Below are 23,510 nucleotides of genomic sequence, written 5' to 3'. Positions count from 1 at the left end.
AAGGCTTTGGAGGAGAGGAGAGCCGCCACCACAACATCTACGTGTAAGTTTGCATGAAAATGTCAATTGTAAATATAAGATTTCTCATAAGGTCATTATAGGCATTATTGGAAACTCAATCAAGTAAGTCTTAACTCTCTTTAAGCGGTTTCCCTCAAATAAATAAATGAAATATTTAAATATTAAATAAATATGAGTGCTACACCACATGGATAAAAGAATATATTTAATATACATTTATTAAAAATTATATGAAGATTTTAAAATTTATTTCCTAAAGTTCTACATGAGTGACTTTTTAAGATTTGATAAAAATATAAAAAAAGACAAGCTAATTTTACAGTTAAAATTGTAATTTTATAAATTTATTTTTTATAACCTTTTAATTAAATTAAGTCAAATTATTAAAATTTATTTACTTTTTCATATTTCTATTTTTCGTTTATCAGGTATTTTACAAAAGGACCGCTTTATCTGAAAATATTGTATTTTTCCTGGAAAAATAGTCATAATAGTTTAGAGAGATATACATAAAGGTTTTTTTTTTTTTTGAAATAAGATATATATAAAGGTTTTGTCTTTAGTTTCTGTGCATTCAATACCATTTTTTTTCTTTGTTTTTGTTTCTCTCTGAGTCTCTCATACTACCAAAAAGAAAATCTCATCTTTTCTTTCAGATTATAACCGACTCTATTCTTCCCTTTTTCTTTTTTTTTTCTCTTTTCTTTCTCATGAGTATTTAGATGGTGATGGAGGTGGAACAAATGATTTACAAAGGAATTAAAGGAAGGTAGTTTTGCCATTAATGGTGAATCCAAGAGCTCGAAGTTTAGCTTAGGCTTGGGTTTGGGGTTGGTGTTTGTTTTCATGGCTACCAGTAGAGGCAATTACATGAACCACTCTATCCAGCTACAACACCACCAACAAAATAATCATCATCAGCAGCAGCAACAACAACATCATCAGCATCAAATACAGGAGCATAATCAACCTCATCTAAACCAGATTCCTTATGCTATGATGCAATCGTCCTCATCATCTTCCATCCCGGGGAACTTCATGTAAATTTCTTTTACAGTGCAAAAACTATACAAACCCAAACTCACAACCAACTCAACCTTCTTTTTTTTTTTTTCTTTTTCATTCATTTTCTTGATGGAGATGTTAAGTTTTTGAAAATTTCATTCCTGTTTCCTGTGTTCTTTTTGGGGGTGAGCAGCAGCAGCAGCAAAGATAGTGGAGCATATGATTTGGGTGAATTAGATCAAGCCCTTTTTCTGTATCTTGATGGACAAGACACTTCAACTGTTCAAGACCAAAGAAGTGAGTCTTCTCCCAAGTTTTCTCTTTCACCCCCTCTCTGTTTGTTCAGTTCAAAAAATATAGGAGTTTTCTTTTCCTTCCTCTTTCTTAATCTTCTCTCTTTTCTGTTAAGAAGATTCTTTTGGAACAGGCCTGTTTTGGTCACAGGAAAAGCATGTTAGCTATTCAACAGGTTTAATCTGCCAGTACTTTCTTTGACCAGATCATTTCAGAAGAAAGAAAGATATTTTCAACTTCTTATTTTATTTTCTAACATGATATGAGTGTCTGAATTGGACAACAGTAACAAACAACTCTGTGATAATGAATCCCTTGAAAAAAGTCCTTCCACGTTGTACTGAAAAGTGTATATGTGGGGATATGGTTTTTTTTTTCTTCTGTTTTTGATGGAATAAAGCTACAAATAATGCTTGAGGATCCCTATGTTTTGTTTAATATATTCATACTTGTGTTGCCGGTTTGTCTGCCTTCCCTTTCTTCGAAACTTTCCTGTTGAGAGTTAATGGTTACCAGAATTTATATACGCAGATAACTCTGGAATGAGGCCTCCGACTTTGAACATTTTCCCTTCTCAGCCTATGCACGTTGAGCCGCCATCGTCAACCAAGGTGAAACATATTATTTATTCATATTGAGATTTAGAGTTATGCTGGTGCAAGTATTTTAAAATAATAATTTTCTATGTCTGGGTGTGTTATTTTATGTATATATTCTGTATTTGGTAGACAAATACAGGATTGGTTTCACCAGCAACTAGTGGTTCAAAGAGACCATCAGAGTCGTCCATGGAGTTGGCCAACGCCAGAAATGATACTTTATCTTCTGCACCCCATCCACCTGTTAAAGCTGTCAAGGTATCATAGGCTAACTCTGAATATAAAAAACCAAATTATTATATATTTTTTCTATATTTAAATCAGGAAACCGAAACATGATGCATTCATCAACTTAACGAGAAAAAAAAAAGAGATTCCCATGTTTTGAAAAATGCAAGTTTTATTTTGGCAGAGTGAGAGGAATCGTAAAGGGCCAACATCAAGTTCAGAGCAAGAAGGACCCAAAACACCAGATCCTAAGGTGAATTCCTTCACTATATATATATATATTCCCCCCTTTGAAGGACTTTTTTTTTGTTATGTAATTTGTTTGGACAATTTCCGAGTAGACATTGAGGAGACTTGCTCAGAATAGAGAAGCAGCAAGGAAAAGCAGGCTAAGAAAAAAGGTCAGCCCATAAAAGAAAAAAATTGATCATTTTTCTCTCTTTTAAACAAGTTTTGACGATGGGGTGACGTTGGGGTTCTTGTATTTTCACAGGCGTATGTTCAGCAATTAGAATCAAGTAGGATCAGGCTAACCCAACTGGAACAAGAACTTCAAAGAGCAAGAACTCAAGTGAGACATCTCCCTTATACCTTTTATATATACATATGGTTTGTCCCTATATATATTTGAGTATAACTTTGAAGATCCTGTTTTACTGTTTAGGGCATGTTTTTCGGTGGTGGCAATATCATAGGAGGAGACCAAGGTCTTCCTGTTGGTATTAACAACATAAGCCCAGGTTTCTATACTAAAAATAAAATGCTCTCTCTCTCTCTCTCTCTTGCTTCTTTTTGAGTTTTTAATGGCTATATATATATATCAACTGAAATTTATATGGTTCAGATGCTGCCTTGTTTGACATGGAGTATACAAGATGGCTAGAAGAGCATCATCGACTAATGTGCGAGCTTAGGGCAGCAATTCAAGAGCATCTACCGGAGAACGAGCTTCGTATCTTCGTGGACAACTGTTTAGCACACTTGGACCAAGTGATGAACCTCAAAAGCATGGTGGCTAAAACGGATGTCTTTCACCTTGTTTCTGGCATGTGGAAGACTCCCGCTGAACGATGTTTCATGTGGATGGGGGGTTTTCGCCCATCTGACCTCATCAAGGTACCTTAACACACTAAATCCTAATCACTACCATACATCTATTGTAAAAACTCTAAGAACAATCCCACTAATTATATTCATTTTCCTCTATATTTCACCTATTTTGTTTTCCTCTCTCTCTCTATAAAGTCTTTCCCCGTATATATTTCCTTGGACATTAAAAAAATGTGGGATATTAGTGAAAAGGGAGGATATTTTGAGACAAAGCAGGAGGCAAGTGGTGCTTTTAATTGCATGAATGCAAAACCTAGAAAATCCCTATTATTACTCGTGTTTTTTAATTATTATTATTTTATTTTCAGGTGATACTGAATCAGATAGAGCCACTGACGGAGCAGCAGATAATGGGGATATGTGCCTTGCAGCAGTCGACACAGGAAGCTGAAGAAGCTCTAACACAAGGCTTGGAAGCTCTGAACCAATCTGTTTCTGATATTATAACATCTGATTCACTGAGCTGCCCTCCTAATATGAATAACTACATGGGCCAAATGGCTGTCGCCATCAACAAGCTCTCCACCATTGAAGGTTTTGTTAGACAGGTATGCACTCCATCTTATATACTCCTACTACTATGATATTATTATGGTTTGATTTTCTCTGTGCTTGTGGACCCCCCAAGCCTCATCAATGATGATGAATTCAGGATCATCAATATATGTGTGGGAAAAAATCTGGTTAAACCTAACCCCTCCCCCCTCATGCTTTCCATGAAATTACTCCATCCATGTCTCCTCATGCTGATGTGGCGGTTCCATTAACAAAGCTATTATCCACATAAGATGACTGGATCGTTTCATGCATTTCTATGAAAGTGACATCTGCATGTAGTACGTAGTCTTTTAGGTTTTAAACTTCCCATGCCATCTAAGGACCATCTAAAAAGAACTCAGCTTGTCTGATTTAGGAAGTTTCCCTATCCAAGTATCTGCAACAGACTAGTATATGTTTATGGCATGCCATTCAAGACTTAAATCACTTGCAGTAGAAGAATCAAACTCTATTTCATTTAGCCTAGGAATTGTAACAATGGGTGTGCCTAAAGCAAGCATGGCAATTTGTCGACAATAATGAACTTGTCACCTGATGGGCAGTATAAATACGAAAAAGCTATAACCAAGTCAAAAGAATATTTGCATTTTCAAGTGCTTTCTCTTTCCTCTGGTAAGTAATGTATATAGATATCGACATCAAACTTCAAAAGTGATACCTCGTGCCCGTATGTTGATGTCATAGTCGTAACCGTTTGACTTAAAGACATCACATCCTTTTTGACTATTCTTTCAATTTCAGGCCGACTCTACTCTCCCACATCCCCACACCCGTCCATCCTTTGCTCACAGTGAACTTAGAGTTATGGTAATTCTGGGATTAGGGTATTTCTTGTTCAACATTTTGAAGATTTAGGATAGGTGGGGTTGTAGGCCCTTTGAAATTATCGGTCCATCACTAGGAAAAGAAAACGTTAAATCCTAAACAATTTAGGACCCCTTAAAGTCAATTGTCTAAGCAAGATGTTCACCTACAGGACAACATGTTCATTGAAAGCCTAGTTAATTGACCACATTTTTATATTCCTAAGCTGACTTATGGCTACCCTTAAATTTTCAGGTCTCTCTAGGTAAGTAGTTACCATCATTACGTTTCTTTGAACCAAGGGTAGAAATTAAAATGAAATTAAACAAGTATTAAGTGAAGGTTTCAAATATGATCACCTTGGAATTATCTTTTACTTATATGTCAAAACCCTTCTAGACAAGGTAAGTAGAAACCATACCCCACAAGTAATTTGAACTAAGAAAATGAAAATGCCCTAAATTATTCCTTTTTTCAACCTCTCTATTCCTTAATTTCCCATTTTGACAATCAAAACACCCATGGTGCCACAAAGTCAGGGGTTGATAGCCAATGTGAAGTTTAAGTAAGCAAATTTATCTTCAATTCTACCCTCAAAGTCAAGTTAATACATGTTTAGTCTTAATGTTACCTTTCAAGTTATTGACTACGTAACATGTAATTTTTTTTCTTTACAATTATATAAAAACTTTATAAAATTGAACTTTTTTTCATTGATACAGATAATACCTAAATTTTTTTTTCCTATTTTAGCATATATATTTCCAATAATTTACTTTTAAGAAATATGTTTGAAAAAACTTACAGGCGGATAATCTGAGACATCAAGCCATACTTCGATTACATCAAATCCTGACGATCCGTCAAGCTGCAAGATGTTTGTTGGCGATCGCCGAGTACTTCCATCGCCTAAGAGCCTTGAGCTCTCTCTGGTTGGCTCGACCTCGACAAGACCAATAAAACCCTAGCTATTTTAATTAAAATTATTATTGTCATATTTTCCCCTTTCTACATAGAGAGATGTATAGATAGACTAATAGTTAAGAATAGATTCAAATTTAAATTAAAGAAATAGAAATCTCTCTCATATGATACTGATTTTTCTTGACAAGAATTTCCGGAAAAGGAAAAAAAACAATGATTTTGCAGCCATTTCTGACTTATTAGAAAGAGATGGAACAGGTTAAGAAGAAGAAAAGGGCATTGAGAACAGAGAAAAAGAGTTGGGTGTTTTCTGATTTATTTTGTGCAGTATTTTTGCGTTTATTATGACAAACACTAAATTAACTTGTTTTAAGAGGAAAAAGGAGATGCCGAGTGTTGAATCATACAAATTTAACTTTCATCTTAATGTTTTTATAAAATTTAAGTAATTAAAATAATTAAGACGAAAAAGTTAAAAAAATTTGACCTTGGAAATATCAGTGTCACATTTTTACTGAGACAGGGAATAAATGTCGTACATCCTTTGGATAATAATTTTACAATGCGTGTAAAAACCTTCCGCCCCCTCCACCGTGTCTCTCTTTATGGCCTACCAGTAAAACTTCCACACGTGCCTAAACTCAATTTATATTAATGTTTTTACTTGAACGTCTTGACGGCAAAACTCGATAACTTGTCCCTAAATGAATCAATTCGATTAATCACTTGGTAGCAGCGGCGGTGAGTGGGGCAGCTGGCCGGAATAGGATGGTGCCGGGACAGGGGAAGCAACAGCCGAACGAGGAAAGGGGCATAAAGTAAAAGAAGAAGAAAAAAGAAATTGCAGCTTAAGGACCTCTTACTTTTAAGTGTGTGTGTGTGTGTTTTTTTTTACCTTTCAATAAACCAACTTGAATTTTTGTCCTCTGCTAAAAGAGCTGCCCTCCTCTGGTTTTTTGTCTCTTTCTCTGCTTGATGTTTGAATTGCAAGCCAAATATTGTTAAAGTAACTCCATTGCAGTCTTTTGCTTATGTTCATCTTCTACAAGCTTCATGGCTTCACTCTTGCAATCACAAAATTGATTCCTTGATATATGTCTACATAAAGCTTTCTTTTTCTTCAACAAAGACAATTATTATTAAATGGATATATTAAAAATAAAAACTAGTTAAATTTAGTGTTTAAGAAAGGGCAGAGAAATTATTTTTAATTACTCTTAATAATATTAATCAAATAGTAATATAAACTTCGCTGCTATTTGAGCTGCCATTTTATTTTTTCTCATCAAAAGAAATTTTATTAAAATAGAGAAAAGAAAATACAAATACCACGCAAACATGAAGAATATTGCTAAAGACAACAACATAATTATATCCCAGCACTAGACGATATTAATGAAAAACGACCCATAAACGTCTTGATCTTAAATCGAACACTGTAACGAAATCCTTAAGTGCAAAGGAGAACAAAAACCACCAACACAAATATCTCACGTCTATAAATTATCAAACACCAAAAAAAATCTGATCTCAAATTAATAATATACTTATATTTACCCAATTTGTAGTGATTTTGCCGATTTGTTCATGGACATGGATTCTTTCTGCTCATCTTTCTTTCTTTAAATATATTTATAAAATTCTGATGAAAGATTAAAAAATATGTAAAAGTAGTTCATTAACTAAACTAATTTTTTTTGAAAAATTAGAGCCATTTGAAGTAATTTAAATTATATTAACAATTCAACATATAACTACTTTTTAAAATATGGTTTATTAATATATAAAATTCATTTTAAATTAGAGGAGTAATTTAAATTATATTATTAATTTGTAGTTGAGAGGTTTTTTTCTTTTCTTTTTTGTTTTAAAAGGTTTTCAGCTTTAGTTAGGAAGCTTAATGATCAAATTGATAGAGGTTGTAAATGTGAAGGGTTAAATTTATTGAATTATTTAGAATTAGGATCAAATTGATAGAATATGTAAGAATTGATGATTAAATATGTTATTACACCAGTTTAAAAAAAGCTTTTCGTAAAACTAAATTTTAAATATTTTAAAATTGAATAACCAAAATAGAAACACGAGAATAATTATTTAAAATGAATTATGTTAAATATTAAAAAGAATGTGATTTTCTAACAAGTCATTACATTTTGTTGAGGGATATTGGACTCCCCACCCATATTGTTTGAGGCGTATTAAGCCTCCTTTTGCAATAAAAATAAATAAATTCAATTTTGAATATTAGATGGAAGTTTTTAAATGGTTTCATATATGTTTATGCATTTCCCATTTCAAAGAATAATTTTGGATCTCTCTTTTTAATACAATAATAACTTCTTACAATAATATTTTATCTAAAATAAACCTATATTTAGCAATAATTAATTTATATTATGTTGTAAATAATTGGGGTCAAAAAAAATAAAGATATTTACTACAATTTCTTTCTTAAAAAAATTTTACAACATTAGTTAGTTGAGGTAAAAAAAACCAAGAAAATATCTTATACGCCAGCAATAGGATCTCACAAAGGTTTAAGAGGTAGATTGTGAAGCCGTCTTAGCTCAGCCGGTAGAGCGCATGGCTTTTAACCATGTGGTCGTGGGTTCGATTCCCACAGACGGCGTTTTCTTAATCTTTGTTTCTTAGGCCTATATTTTTGTACTTCATATTGGCTTAATCTATTCCCCCCCTTCCCTGAAGCAGGGTGATACAATCCCTTTTTCCCTTACACATTCTGCAAAACGTCAAACAAACAACCTTAAAAATATTTGTTTATTTCATAACATAAAAGTCATCTTTTATAAAAATAGGCCTTAAATGCAAATTTAACCCTCCAACAATATCACTTTTATCATTTAAATTTTTTGGCCAAAAATAGTACATTAACTATCAATTTCGTCCAAGAACATAAAATAACAATAATTCTTATCCAAGATAACATAAAATAAAATTTGATAATCTAAATACCGCTTTTATAAATAAAAGAATCTTTAAATATTTAAGTGAAAAAAAACAATATAAGGAATTTTTATGGTTAAACCTAAAACTACTGGAGGTCATGTATTTTTGGTTTGAATCCCTTAACCCCTAATTCACTTTAACCTGCAAACTCCAAAATTCTACCATATCATCGGTGTCAACTCACAAAAATTGTTTTATCAACCATCACTTCACATTGTTAATTTCAGACTACATTATTACACAAAACAAGTCATATAAATATCGGATTATTATATACTTCCTCTCCTTTGTAATATTTTGAGTTTTAATAGTAAAAAAAAAATTCATTTCAATTTCTTAATCTTTAAAATTTATTGCTAATATATAACTGATGAGCTATTTAAAAGTCTACGGGTCATTTTCACATATATTGTAAAAAAACAAAAAAACAAAATGACATTAAGGGGGCGTTTAGTTCACCGAATGTAGCATTCCAAAATTAAGATTATAGTGTTTGAATTTTAACATTCCGACCATCCCGTAATTTCAAATTACGGTCGTAATATAAGGTGTAATCTCAATACAACCCATTCCTAGGTAATTTCAGATGATGGGTGTAATCTTAAACTTTAAACCAATTTACCTTTTGTTTTTATTATTCTAATTAATTTAAGCTTTTTTTTAAATGAAGTTTAAGACTAATTAAAAATAAAAACTTTCTTTTTCTTAATAGTGAACCAATAGATATCATACATTACAATTATAATCATTATATTTTATTTAATAATCTATTTATTAATATATTAATTATAGTTATAAATATAATTATGGTTGGTGTTGCAACTACTTCTTCATGAATTATTATAATTATGATCTATCAATTCATTTCAACACAATATAATTACTTATTAATATATAAATTGTAATAGAAAGTAAGAATTGTAATAATTTACCATAGTTTTATAAAAATTGAGACTAAAAAATATTAAATGAACAAAATATGTTTAAAAAAAAACAAATTCTATAATAAGTACAATCGAATAAAATGTGCTTTTAACCAAATACTTGAATATTATATTCTAGCCAAAAAAATTAAATAAAAAAATTTTATATTCTACTTGTAATGTTCTTATAATCTTGTTACGAAACAAAATCTAATATTTAGTGAATCAACAAAAGAAATTGAGGGAAGAATTTGAGCAGATAACCCTTTGAAGCACTGGCATTTTTTATTTTTGATTCGTAAATCCGACATTAACATGCTTATCATTTTGGATAAATTCAAAGAAAAATTAGTAAAGAAGATTAAAAGAGCAAGGAGAAATGTATTGGGTTGGGTCAAATATCTTGAATAGGAAAAGACAATAGAGAAAAGGGCTAACCAAATAGGACATCAACTATTATACCAATCAAATTCCTACATAGCTGGGAAAGTTAATGAAAAAGGGAGAATTTCAGACATGCATATTTATAATAATTTTATCTATTTAAACCAATTTTAGAACATATCTTACTGCTTCTTATTTGTATTGAATGTTTGTTGGCAAATTTGTTCATGACTCAATCCAAAAGAAAATCCAGTAGAACATAGCCCCTTAATTTAACTTTATTGGAAAGACAATGAAAGAAATCCGAAAGAGAGTAAAAAAAGAGAAGAGTATAATGGTAACAACAATTTTCAAAGCATGCTATCAGCTCGAGAGGGCAATCTCCGGAAGAAATTGCTGGGTACCGATGGTAGTTTGCTGCGGAATCTGGGATGGCGAAGCCAATACAAGCCTGCAACCAAAGCCATGATCTTAAATGGTGTCACATACAGTGCCACTGCTGCAACGAGGCAAAATAGAACAAATAGGCTGGTTGCCCTGGGGTCTCTCCAACTGAGTAGAGCTAAAAATCTCTCGCCCTGGGTTGCCATGTCTCCCACCACTGTTTGAATTCTTCCTGCCACACTCCTAAGCCTATCATATCTCATCCTGATTACATCTTGAGCTTTCGATGTCGGGAAAGTATCAAACTCTTCATCGAGTTCGTCGGGGTGAGCTACTTCTGCCCATGAAAGCTTGGTGTCCATGTGAGGAGGATGCCTCGGCCGGTATCGGTAATTCCAAACCCCGATAAGGAACATGTATAAGAACATGGTGGGGAGGATTAATTCAGGGTAGCATATCAATATGAAAAACAGAACATGCACTAGAATTGTGGTGATAGGATTTTTCCACTGGCAAACCTCACCAAGCCACTTGCTCATAGCGATCACACCCGAAAACAGTGATACAATCCTGAAGAAGTTAGCTTTGCTTCTTCTCATGCTCCACATGTGGGAATCCACATCCAACATATACTCCACCGCCTCTTTCCTCAACGGTGGCTCCGCTCGGCCAAGCCTCACCGCCACAATGTTCATGGCCTGATATCTTAGGCTGTCTAACTGGTTTACAGTGAAAGGATGCAAGTAATGCATTTTTGGTAGCAAGGGATGCGAATAGAGGTAGATCATATTTGCAAGAGAGAGGCATGTGAATCTAACTGCTAACTGAAGCTCCCCCATTTTCTTCAATCCAGATGGTTGTAGGACGAGAAGAGGGTAAGAGTGGGTATAAATCTTATCTGTTTCCAGTGTTGATAGCCGAATTCTTACCTTGCCGATTCGAGAATCATTTTTACCTCCACTGCCACCCAAGTGGTTGTTATCGAAAACTCCCAACGTGATCACCGTGCAAGGGTCGTACACCTCCCATGTATATTGCTCATTCCATTTAGGATTTAAGCTTTCGATTATGGTTCGGGTTCGCACCCACTTCTGCCCGTATTTAGCCACACAGTAAGCATCTGTGCTTCCTTTCCCTTCTTTGTTCTTCATTGGTTGAAGCCCTTGAGCACTTAAGATGCCCACCTCCAGGATTCCAATTGGGTTCTTCCAAAGCTGCCTAGCAGTTGGCCTTTGGTCACTTATGTACATGGTTGATTCATCCAGCACATGGTAAGCTCCTTCAAGACAGACTCTAAGGTGAATCCTACTTGAAAATTTGAGTTCATGCCTCTTGTCTCCCTCCAGCGCACCAAATCCGAACTTCTCAAGATTGAACCATTTTGAATGAACCGCTCGATGATCCAACCGCCTTTCAAAGATGTGGAGGGGCAAGATTATCCTCCCCATAACTTCATCTTTTGCAGAGGTGACTTTATTTTCAACTGTTAGATACAGTTGCTCTTCGAAAGGCTCAGCTGCTACGAATATCAAATCTTCATTCCACATGGGATTCAGTGTCTTCTGAGGACATACCTTGGTTTTAAGTATTTGATTTCCAACTTGAGCCTTAACAAAAGCCTGTGGTAATTGGCTTTTATCATGTGGCTCGACATCCTGAGCTTCAATAACGTTCACTCTAAGGTACCATAGTTTTGGAGATACATAAACCTTTGATCGGATGTTGAAAACACCCTCTCCTTGAACTGAGCTAGCATCTGTATGCCAAGCATCTGGAAATGCTTCATCTGCTTGTGTTCCCATCCACACCGCAAGCATAACCTCCCCTCTCACCTTGCTTTCCCCTCGACGGTCTTCTAATCGATACCATTGTGGTGCCAAAGGACTATCAGGTGGAACCCTTGTAGGCACTTCATTCATGTCGAAGATGACCCTTCCTATGTAATCATCCCTGCCAACCATCTCTCTGTCTCTTACAAACACCTCTAGAATTGAAGACTGTATCTTCTCCTTGGAGAATGCAAACACTTGGTGCCATTCCGGGTTCGGTTTCTTCTCGAAATGCTGTGTTTTTCCTTTATAATTCCCCAGCTTCACTTCGACATAAGGATCGATGGTTCCGGTAACAGGATTAGTGGGCAAATCTTTGGCTTTAACAACCCTGACATAAAGATAAAACATCTGCTCAACAAGGTCATATGTGCTTGTTGCTCGTTCACTGCTAATCCAACCACCTCCGCCGCGTGTTCCTCCATGAGGCCATCGTTCCCCGAGCTGCGGTTTTGTGTCCTTCAATTTGAACTCTTCTTTCTGGTTAGCAGCAGCCGCTGGATTCATTGATGACAGACTTCTTCTAACTCACCTCTTATCCTAACGAAATTTTGTTGCTTGAAAGCTTAGGAACCCTCAAAAGGTGCTAAATGAAGTACAATGAGTTGCTTTGTAGTTTGTATCAGTATACCTGTATTGTAGCTTTAAATCCTTTAATAGCTGAAGCTGAAACATTAGCACCAAAAACGAAATAATAAAAAAAAAAGTTAGAAGGGATTTCTTTTTACTTTAAGACAGCAAAACAGTTAATCAAAGCTACATAAAAATATGGATTCTAAAGTTGAATAACTCTCACCATGGCATACAAGAAGAAAGCCACTACTTTAGTAATTGGAATCGTTCATAATTGTCACTCCTTTATTGACTTTGTATAGTTGTATTCAAACAATGGATTCTTCTTATCTTCCCAAGAAAGTTTTGGAGGCACTTTGGGACCCTTTGGAGCTTCTGGTTTCGAAGGGTTTCAGATACTCTGTTAAGACCTCTTTAGCTATTTCCAACCCAACTTCCAGAAAAGTTTCTCCAGCTGCTGCTTTAATGTTAAGAAAAAGAATCATTTATTTTCAAAGAAGAAGAAAAAAAAGGGTACGCAAAACGACTGATGAAGGTGGAAATAAATATTAATTGAGGAGGGGAAAAGGCATTAGAAACCATAAATCATGACCATCCAAACTCCATAATTACTTCATCTGAGAACATATTAAAACAGAACAGAATAAAAAAAAATAGATAGTGACTTTGGTTCCTAGAATTCCAGGAAGCAGCAAAGGAGAGTTGATGCCCCACTTGGTTAGACAAAGATAACCTTTATAGCATTTTTAATATATAAGCCTCAAACTAAGTGCCTTTGATCCTCACTTTTATAGATTCTTTAAGCTTTCTTAACATTTTGTCAAACTGCAAAAGCAAATAATAAAAGCTTATTTAACCCATTAAGTCTGCCATGACACGGGCCTCCTACCCATTTTACCTTAGCTGCATATAGAGATGGAGGCGAGGCGAGGCCTTTTTTTTTTTTTAACCTCGGATTCAAGTATATATATACTTGAACTTGTGTCTTAAATTTTATTTAAGGATTAAAGTAATATTTAATCGTAATTTTTTTTAATTTAATCTTTGAACTTTTATTACTTACATAAATTTGGAACTTCGCAAATTTTTTCAATTTTAGTCATTTGATAGAAGATGAATGAGATGCGGTTGGAATATTTCTACCATCCGAGTTGCACCACTTTGCAATTGGCTCCTGATTGTTTCTGAAACGCAGGCTAAGGGTAAAAGTAAAGATTGCAAAACAGATGACTTCAGTGAGCTAAAAAAGCAATGTGATGACTGATGAGAGCTTAATTAAAGCAAAAATTACAAGTAAATAAATAAAAGTGAAGCAAAAAGCTTAAGGGTATATGACCTTTCGTACAAAGATGCTTTTGCATTTTTATTCTCCATCTTTATTCCAATCTTTAATTGTTTTTCTTTTATTTCCACTGGCAGAGAATTTGGTGCCACTTCGCGTTGCTTCATTGTTTATCTTTAGCTTCACAGTTGTTTTTAGAGCAATGTGATACCTTAGGTTACACATATTGTTTCAATAATTTAATTTTTTTTTGAGGTGGCATGGTGAGCCAATAAATAGGTGATACGTGGATATTTGATTAAATATATTAGATATCTATGTATTTGTTTATTAAAATTTTAGAAATAAATTAATTTATGATTTTGGGTCCTTAAAACCCTTTCATATCTAGCTTTCCCATCCTTTTTTGTTCTTAAAACTATTCTCCATCGTGACCATCTCTACTCTTTTCTTGCCTTCCTTATTTCAAAGCTCTAAATCATTTCACACCAAGTTAAACCTGAAGCTCCATCGATATCTTTTTTCTTTTGCAAAACTCAAAATCTATGAGTCAGGTAAGGGTGTTGTATATGGTTTGAGGGCTTCAATATGTTTTACAGATACTCAAAATTTAAAGACGTAATTGTAATGTTTAATTTTATTAGGATTAAGATTATTTTTCATTAAGTTTATCAGTTGTTAAATTTAGTGCTCATTGTTAATTTTTTTTCTAATTTAGTCTTTAATTTGTTAAGTATTTTGATGGGTGGAGTCAAATTGTGTTGGAGAAATTGCTGAGACAAAAGGATAATTTAATGCGTGAAAATTTGTGTTGACCGACGATAGAAAGTTGTGGATTGGGATTTTTAAGCTATTGGAGTTCCTATTTGGTGATGAGTTGCAAAATATTGCATGCAAAGGAATTATTTCAAAAGTGATCCAAATGTAATAATTCTTCATTGCTATGTGATGTAATTTGTTTGCTACCATTTAATGAAATACGTTTTTTTTTTTACAATTGAATGAAGGCCTTTCAAATACTCAGTTTTAACATAAAAAAAATCCAAATATGCATATTTTACATTTAAAAAAAAAGCCTAAAATATGTGTTTTGTAAATAAAAAACATCTAAATTATTTTCAAAATAGTGCACTTAACTCGATTACTTGTAATGGTCCTAACTTCAATCCGTAATGTTCTAACTTAACAGTGTACGAAGTTTTAATATGCACTAACTACATTAACCAGCCAATGTACCTAATTTAACAATCAAAATAGACCCCAACTCAAGCTTTCCAAATGTTGACACCATTTTTTTTTATGAAAAACGAAGTCGACTTGGGTTTTGAAAAATGAAACGGGAGTCGCCACTAATCCTTTTTTATGAGGTGTGATTGGATCACCTCGAAAAGTGGTTGTTTTTAATAAACGATTTGATTTTATTAAAACAACAAGTTTGGTCCACGAAATTCAAAAAAACGGGTTCGGGAGTCGGTTACGCACGAGGAAGGATTAGCACCCTCGATACGCCCAAAATTGGTACCTAGTTGATTAGTTAATGTCTTAATGTCGAAAACTGAAAACTTTAAAGAATTTTAAAAATACGATCCTTGTATTAAAACGTTGAAAAATTTCAGGAAAAGGGGGATATTTCACGTTATTCGAGAAAGAGAATCATATCCAGTAAGTTAGGACATAATGTCTCGAATTCCCGATACGCGAATGAAAAATGCTTATTCATTTAAAAGATATTTTATTATCTCGGGTTTAGGAAAGAGATCATGCCCAGTAAGTTAGGACACGATATTTTCTTAATTCCCGAGATCGTTTAAAAACTTGAGTTTGAAAAGATTCGTGTATTTAGATTTATTATGAAAATCGAAACCCAGTAAGTTAGGGTACGATCATTTCGAATCTAAACACGAAATATTATTTTTTAAAACAAATTTTGTTATATCGAGTAAACTAAAACACGAAAATCGTAGTAAAAAAATGTGAAAGCAAATTACATTGTTATTATGCGTGGTAAAATCATAATACACATAAAAGTATAAAAATAATACGAGTAATAGCAACAATATAAAATAAATAAAAGTCATACCTACAATCATATAAAATAACAATGTATATAAACAAATAAATTAAAACATTCATTCAAAATAATAAAGAAAATGAAATAAATAAGTAGTAAATACAATTAAATGTAAAGAGATATATATGGACATAAATTAAAATATGTGTATATATGTATATGTAATTACAAAGGTTAAAATGTGTACATATATATATTATAAGAAAGGTATATATAAATATTACAAAACATAGAATATATGTATGTAGATGAAAATATATACATATGTGGATTATATAAAAATATATATATAAATAATATACATATTTTAATATATAAAAACATATATATATATAGATATGTATATATAAAATTGAGTATTTATATATTAAATGAGTTAGAAAAAATATATATATGTATATGTATATAAAAACAATTATAATAATAATATATTATAACAAACATATCTAAAATTTTTATAAGTGAATATATAAAAAAAGACATAATAATAACAACAATAATAATAATAATAATAATAATAATTAAATAATAAAATTGCTAAAATATGGACTGAATCGAAATAAAAAACGAAAGTATTGGGCGAAATCGAAATAAAAAAAACAAAAAAAGATTAAATTGTGATGCGCGCCAAAAGAAGGGGGCCAAAATGGAAAATAGACCATAGTCCCAAAACGCAGCGCTGCAGTGGACCAAAATGTAACAAAAACAAAACATTGTGGCTAAATTGAAATTAAAGAAAATGACGAAATAGGACCAAATTGCAATACGCTGCAAAAACAGGGGGACTGTGCGTGCAAATAATCCATTCGAAGAAAACACGCGGATCCTCCCCCTTTTGTCGGGTCACCGCGCGGGTCAGAGACCAAAACGACGTCGTTTTTGGTCTCTGAACCCTAAGCCCAAATGGCGTCGTTTTATTTCTTATATAAATAGCAAAATAAACAAAAAAAGTTTTAAAAACATTTTCACAAAAAAAAAAGAAAGGAGCTCTCCATCTCTCTCTCTCTCGGTCCCTCTTTGGCCAAACATTTGGCCGCCGTCCGTCAGCCACCGCGCACGGTGGTCGGAGGCACAAAATCGGATCTTTTCGGTCCCTTTTGAAGCCGATTGCCTCTAGACCACAGATCCAAGGTGGAACGTCGAGAAAGATGAGCCCAAGATCCGAAAATGAGGAGAGACCGCTCGTCTCCTCCTCCTCCGGCGTGGCACATGTGAGATTTTCTTCTCCTTTTTCTCTCTTTTATTTTATATTATTGATATCTAAAATAAATAAAACATAAGAGATAAAAAAAATGCGAATCTGAGAAGAAAAAAAAACTTTTAAACTTGCATTTGTTCTTTATTTCAAACGTTCATAGCAAACGAAAGAAGAGAAAACTCTTCTTATTTTACGGTAAACTCAGCTTTTTCCGAAAAGGAAAAAGAAAAATCAAAGAAAATCCCCATTTTTTACAGATCTTTTGACGGCTTTTATAGCCAAATAATAAATCTATTCTATTTTTCTTTTCTGTCAAATATTGCTGCTGCTTTTGACTTGTTTGCAGGTGCTTGTAGCGGTGGCGACGTGACCGTGGCGGTGGCAAGTGGGCAGGTGGCTGCAGGCGGCGGTGGCAGAGGGCAAGTGTGCTAGGTGCGGCACTAGGCTAGGGTTAGGGTGATTAGGGTTTTTTCTTTTTTGTTTTGGATTTAGGCCATTCGGGTTTTGGGTCTAGAGAATTGGGCTTGTTGGGCTATTTTGGGGTATTGGGTGTTTTTGTTAATTTGGGCTTCGGGTTAGGTTTGGGCCTCGGGCAAATTTTGGGCTGTACACCAAATATTACGATTTATGAACTTTGGTATCTTTGTGTTTATGCTTTCTTGGGTGCCTATTGTTGCATCCTTGTTAATTTCTTCCCTTTTTCCAGCTTGTTTCTTTTAGGTAAAGATATCAAGATTTCACTTTGAAATCATGATTGTTTCAATTGGATCGTACATTCTGGTTGGACTAGTTGGACTGAGAACCAATCAGGGTACCATTCCAAAGAAAGGTACTATTATGAAAGGATGCAGCACCAATCATGCCTGTTTTGAATTCCTATTATTATTTTGTTTAGTGTAATTGTTAAACATAGCATTTTTGTGTTAGAAACTTTAATGAAACAGGGCGTCACAGCTAGGATCTAAGTCGTGTTCAAAACGACTTGTTTTGAGTCAATACCGTTTAATGAAACAATGCGTCGTAGCTAAGGTCTGAGTCGTGTTCAAAACAATTCATTTTGAGTCAATACCATTTAATGAAAATGGTGTGTTTAAGGCAACTGATAGTTAACAACTTTCCAGTCTGTTCTCAAGAGTCGTTACCTTTCCCTCTTAAACACCATTCATGGGGGAAAAACAATTATGCAATTTCAGAATTGGTTTTTCTCATCTCTCTTTCTCTCTTAGATTTTTTTCTTCTATTCTCTGGTGACTTTCCTTTGCTTGATTTCTTCTCGCATCATAAACCAATTGACCTAGGAATCAGTATGGATTAGTTGAATCGAGCAATTGAATTGGATTTTTTTTATATTTTTATGATTCTTTTAGTGATTTGTTTAATCGAACTACACAAATCTATCAAATTAATTAAATCAGTAACCGATGGCCTGATAAATTTGGCTATTGATCTGATTCTAAAACCTTTTGAAACACCCCTCATCTAGCCCAATCGTCGGGTCTGAGCTATAGGATGCTACATTCATTATTGGAGCAACTACCGTCAAATTCACAATAAAACAATCATTTACACATGCAATTCATTCTCAATCACATTTATTTTAGGTTAAACAAATAATTTCGAGCCTTAATCGAGCTTGCGAAAGCTCTTAGTCAGCCTAAGTACAAACCAAATTGCAAAGTTTTTAAAATGTGTGGATCAACGTCGCGACTTCATCTAGGGCTTATCACAACATGGCCATCTCAGTATGTTATGTTGCGACGACAAGCTCTAGCTTGTCACATCATCACTCACTATAATTGCAATGTTGCGGTGTCCAGAACTTGAAGTCATAACGTGGCCCTTGTTTTTGGTAAAAATGAACCATTTGGTACCTATTTCATATCTTCCAACCAAACCATACAAAATATGCACCAAACAATGATTTAATCTGATTCAAAACATGTCAAAAGCATGCCAAACAAGCTCAATATTCATGCTCAACTTTACATCAAAGCATTCATTACTTTAACATTCAATAAATCATAAGTATTTGAATATCGTTAAGGAATACCTACTAATTTATTCAATTACAAATCTTACTTATGCTATAATGCATTAAAACTTACCATTTTATACACATGTGAACATTATATACCTTAATGATTTAAAGGCATTAAACTTAAACCAAATCAACCAACATATATCTCAAACGTATAAATCAAACTTACCATTTCAACTAGGCGTCATTTTGGCCATTCTACTTACCTCATCCTACTAAATTATATGACAAGCTTAAGTAAATTCATGTTTCAACTTCCCACATTCATCAAGCATTGCTAATTCATGCATTAACCAATTCATTTACCATAAACAACATGAGAATCATCATATACCAAATCCATCAAAAGTTATCAACCTCATCAAAACTTTTATACATTACAATATATACAAATAACTTATATACATTAAGACACTTATATACATGCCACAACCCTAGGTTCAAAATGATCAAATATCTACCAATTCGATGATATGATAGTGTGAGCTTCGAGTTGATCTGGCTCGATGCGTTCCGTAAGGTATCAATCTATAAGGAAAAGGAAAAACAAACTAGCTAAGTATATAAAATGCTTAGTAAGTTCATAGGCATTAAACAAAACTTACCTTATGTTTCAATTAAATTCAATAAGCTACCAAAATTTGCCATAGTTTGGCTAGACACGACAAATCAAAACATCAACAAGGTGTGTAACACCCCGAAATTAGAGTTAGAAAAATTAAGGTTTGTAGGATGAGTCTATGGTTTCGAATAGACTTTTATGTTTTTCTTTGTGATTTAAAGATAATGATGAGCTTAGTGGTTCAGTGGTTAAACTTTTGTATACCTTTTGGTCTCGTATTTGAATCCCTATGTGTGTAAAGTGAGAAATTTATTTTTGGATATTAAGGTTTCTTATATTTTATATTTTATTTTATTTTAATTTTATTATTATTTTACTAAAGAATTTCCAAAACAAGTAAACTCCCCTCACTCTCTTTCACTTTTTCTTTTTATTTTTCTTTCTCTATTTTTCTTCAGATTTCTCTTTTGTTCCAAACCTATGTTAATTTTCGTTTCACAAGATTTCGTTTGTTCATTTGTTGTATGTTAAATCTGAATTTTAAGAAGGAAAAAGGTAACTACAGTTGTTTGCATTTCAGTCACTTGTCTTCGAATTGTTTTATCTTGTTACGATCGGAAAATATTTGTAATATTTGTATATTCATGTGATCGAGTTCTAGATTGGTTTTTCGATGTATGTCGGTTGATTTTGTGTGTTGGAATCGTCTTTCGGGTGTGTATTCTTGAACTATCCGAATTAGGGGTGAAATTGTGGTTGAATTTTAGGTTTTACAGCGAGAATAATGATGGTTTTTAGACCACACGGGCGGCCGCACGGACGTGTGTTGCACACGGGTGGATCACACGGTCGTGTGACCCTTGTTAGGAAAATCGATAGTAAACTACACGGCTTGCTCACACGGCCATGTATCTCAGCCACATGGGCTTGTGTCTAGTCACACGAGCTTGTCTCCTCTACTTTTAAATTGTGTAATTTTGTCACACGGGGTTAGAGAGTTATACGATCTACCCACATAATCGGGTATCTCAGTCACACGGGCATGTCCCTCAGTTACATGACCATGTGCCTTGTCCCACGGTCTGAACCCCTCCACACGGCTTGGCCATACAACCGTGTGGCCCTATTTTTGCAATTTTCTCACCTTTTTGCAAATTGATTCGTTTTAGTCCCAGAGTGATCCCAAATTCGTTTAAGCCTTTGTAAAAGTGGTTAGGACATTATTTTTGTGTGAAGAAGGTTATTTAAGGGTGTTTTTCTTCTCAATTGTGTAAAAGAATATGTATTTGTAATATTTAATTCATTATTCGAATAAGTACCTAGTGATTTGGTAAACTAAGTTTGAAATGTGAGAATGATTGGATGTGATAATTGAAAGTGTGTGCGTTGTTGTTCCCTCAATTTGTATCCGAATACGAATATGTCTGATTCTGACTCTGAATCTACTAAATTGTACTAATTACAAAGTGTTCATTGATTATGTAAGTCCAGAAAATGATTATGTAAGTCCAGAAAATGATTATGTAAGTCCAGAAAATGATTATGTAAACTAAGTTTGAAATGTGAGAATGATTGGATGTGATAATTGAAAGTGTGTGCGTTGTTGTTCCCTCAATTTGTATCCGAATACGAATATGTCTGATTCTGACTCTGAATCTACTAAATTGTACTAATTACAAAGTGTTCATTGATTATGTAAGTCCAGAAAATGATTATGTTCAATTCTGTATATCTGTATTGATCATATTATCTGTATTTGCATCTGTGTTTGGGATCTGAATATGAAGTGAAGGAAGTTTGGTTTGGTAGTTTAACCACATTATTTGATTTAGCAGTAAAACCGTAATAATTCAAGTGGCAAAAAACCACATAATAGTGTGATTTGGTTGGATAGGTCCATTATAAACTAGAACTGGTATGTAGAGGATGAAAGGGTCTAGTAAACCCAATTTGGTGTGATTGGGTGGACGGAGATGGTGTGTAGCGGTTGGATAGGTGGGATCACATTACATTTGTCTTAGCATTCAAGTGTGTATTGCATATATGTTTGATTGTATTATTTGCGTATTGATTCACTTATTCAACATGTATGAACATCGTGGTATTATTCGATATTTTTTTTATGTTTGAACGGTTGTTGACATCGCTTGTTTACGTATGTTTTGGAATCATAGTGAGCTTTCGTAGCTCACTTCCTTAGTTTTCTCTCTTTCAGGTAAATCGAGTGGATTAGTCTTGGACTCAGCGAATCAAATGATCTTAGAGTATTCCATTCTAGTTTGATTCAAATAAGTTTTCTATCATATTTTGATCTGGTTTAGTTGGTTTTGTAAATAAATTTAAGTAAACTGCAGTATGGGATTTTCGATTTAAGTTAACTTAATTGTTTCCATGCTTGACGGTCGATTAAAGTATGTTGGTTACTTGGAAAACTAGACAGTTTTAAGTCTTTGTTCGAAATTTTCAATTGACTATAAAAGGGTCATGATTTTACGTCGTATTACTTCAAAAATTAAGATTACTAAGTCCATTTTGGTTTCAAAGTTATTAAAAAAGTATTTTTTATCTGGTTTTAAGGTATCTGAATGACAATTGGTTTTAAGCTATCTTGGTGGTCAATATGACCTCCAGAATCTGGTCAAAACTTCAAAGCCGGGTTTTGGGGTGTTACAAGGTGAGTTTAACATATAATCAAAACATATAACATCTCAACCATATATCAATCAAATTCATTTTAAAGTCAACATTTCAATACAATGCTCATGCTCAATTCAACATTTATCCATTTGAATATCAAACAGATATAAAAATTTCATTTCAATTTTTCATTTTATATTAACCACTTAGCCAGATGAACTCAAGTAAACGAACTCAGATACATAAGTAACTACATAACACAAATTGCTCGTCCGAGCTGAATATATATTCGTGTCAGGTTACTAGTCCAGGATAAACCTTTATAACAACACATCCAATTGCTTGTCCAAGTTGAATATATATATCAAGTTACCCATTCAAGCTAAACCTTTAAAACGATATCAGGTTACCAATCTAGGCTAAACCTGTGTCACATGTATCTTCAAGTCTGCAACAAATGTTGGATCTCGATAATATTTGTAACCAATCACGTACAAGCGCGCACAAAACCCTATTAGCATGCCAATCGTATCTTAACCTTTACTATGTTCACCTAGGAACCTTTTAAAATATATACAAAAATCAAATACACAACAAAATAAACACATTTATACCATATGAACTTACCTGGCAAAAACAACAAACAAGTTAAATCTTCAAGGACTAATTGACAATTTTGGCTTTTGTCCGATTATCTTTGGTTTGATCCAATTCTTGATCTAAGCAATTATTTTAGACAATTCATTAATACCAAACACTTATACATTGTATTATGATATGAATGAACGTACGAAACTTTTTTTTAATACCCTTAAAAGTTTACATTTTATTCAATTCAGCTCTGAAACCGAAATAACTAGTTTTTTCAATTTTGAGCTTTAATTTTGAAACAAATTTCAATTACATTCATTTCAGACCCTCTAATATCTATTATTACCAAAATCTCACATCAATTGTACATTTTATTCACTTTAGTCCTTATGAACAAAACTAACAATTAAACTTTACAATCTAGTTCTTTTTCACATCTAAGCTTAAAATCTATCAATTTAACAATAATTTCTTCAAAAAATCATCAATGAAAACTTTCAAAAACTTTAACAATTTTATAAATTG

At 33.4% G+C, this 23,510-nt stretch overlaps 2 protein-coding genes, 1 long non-coding RNA gene and 1 other non-coding gene across 5 annotated transcripts; 3 read left to right on the top strand and 1 right to left on the bottom strand.

The window, feature by feature from the left end:
• Positions 1 to 598: 598 nt before the first annotated feature.
• LOC107891267 (bZIP transcription factor TGA10) lies at positions 599 to 6,362 on the top strand. 2 transcript variants are annotated; one of them, XM_041100719.1, is made up of 11 exons: positions 599 to 1,061; positions 1,220 to 1,323; positions 1,852 to 1,931; positions 2,049 to 2,177; positions 2,332 to 2,400; positions 2,489 to 2,548; positions 2,641 to 2,718; positions 2,812 to 2,887; positions 2,992 to 3,263; positions 3,566 to 3,805; positions 5,427 to 6,362. In XM_041100719.1, exons 1-11 carry the CDS (start codon positions 868 to 870, stop codon positions 5,577 to 5,579), a joined length of 1,455 nt encoding a protein of 484 aa, XP_040956653.1. In that variant the 5' UTR covers positions 599 to 867; the 3' UTR covers positions 5,580 to 6,362. The 2 variants fall into 2 exon arrangements, with proteins under 2 accessions (XP_040956653.1, XP_016671492.1); XM_016816003.2 differs by having other exon boundaries at positions 1,837 to 1,931.
• A 1,740-nt stretch (positions 6,363 to 8,102) lies between these two features.
• TRNAK-UUU (transfer RNA lysine (anticodon UUU)) lies at positions 8,103 to 8,175 on the top strand. Its single transcript has one exon. It is a non-coding gene; the product is annotated as a tRNA-Lys (tRNA).
• A 1,893-nt stretch (positions 8,176 to 10,068) lies between these two features.
• LOC107891268 (FT-interacting protein 1) lies at positions 10,069 to 13,286 on the bottom strand. The gene is made up of 3 exons (XM_041100718.1): positions 12,830 to 13,286; positions 12,665 to 12,699; positions 10,069 to 12,573 (listed from the first exon to the last, which is right to left on the bottom strand). The coding sequence occupies exon 3, from the start codon at positions 12,538 to 12,540 to the stop codon at positions 10,171 to 10,173; it is 2,370 nt and encodes a 789-aa protein (XP_040956652.1). The 5' UTR covers positions 12,541 to 12,573; positions 12,665 to 12,699; positions 12,830 to 13,286; the 3' UTR covers positions 10,069 to 10,170.
• An 846-nt stretch (positions 13,287 to 14,132) lies between these two features.
• LOC121220904 (uncharacterized) lies at positions 14,133 to 14,890 on the top strand. Its single transcript, XR_005918161.1, has 2 exons — positions 14,133 to 14,442; positions 14,623 to 14,890. It is a non-coding gene; the product is annotated as an uncharacterized lncRNA (long non-coding RNA).
• Positions 14,891 to 23,510: the final 8,620 nt, after the last annotated feature.

This window comes from Gossypium hirsutum, chromosome D09 (genome assembly GCF_007990345.1).
Source record: "Gossypium hirsutum isolate 1008001.06 chromosome D09, Gossypium_hirsutum_v2.1, whole genome shotgun sequence".
Classification (NCBI taxonomy): Eukaryota; Viridiplantae; Streptophyta; class Magnoliopsida; order Malvales; family Malvaceae; genus Gossypium; species Gossypium hirsutum.
Note: the sequence above shows the minus strand (reverse complement) of the source record. Positions and strands in the feature narration are given on the sequence as shown.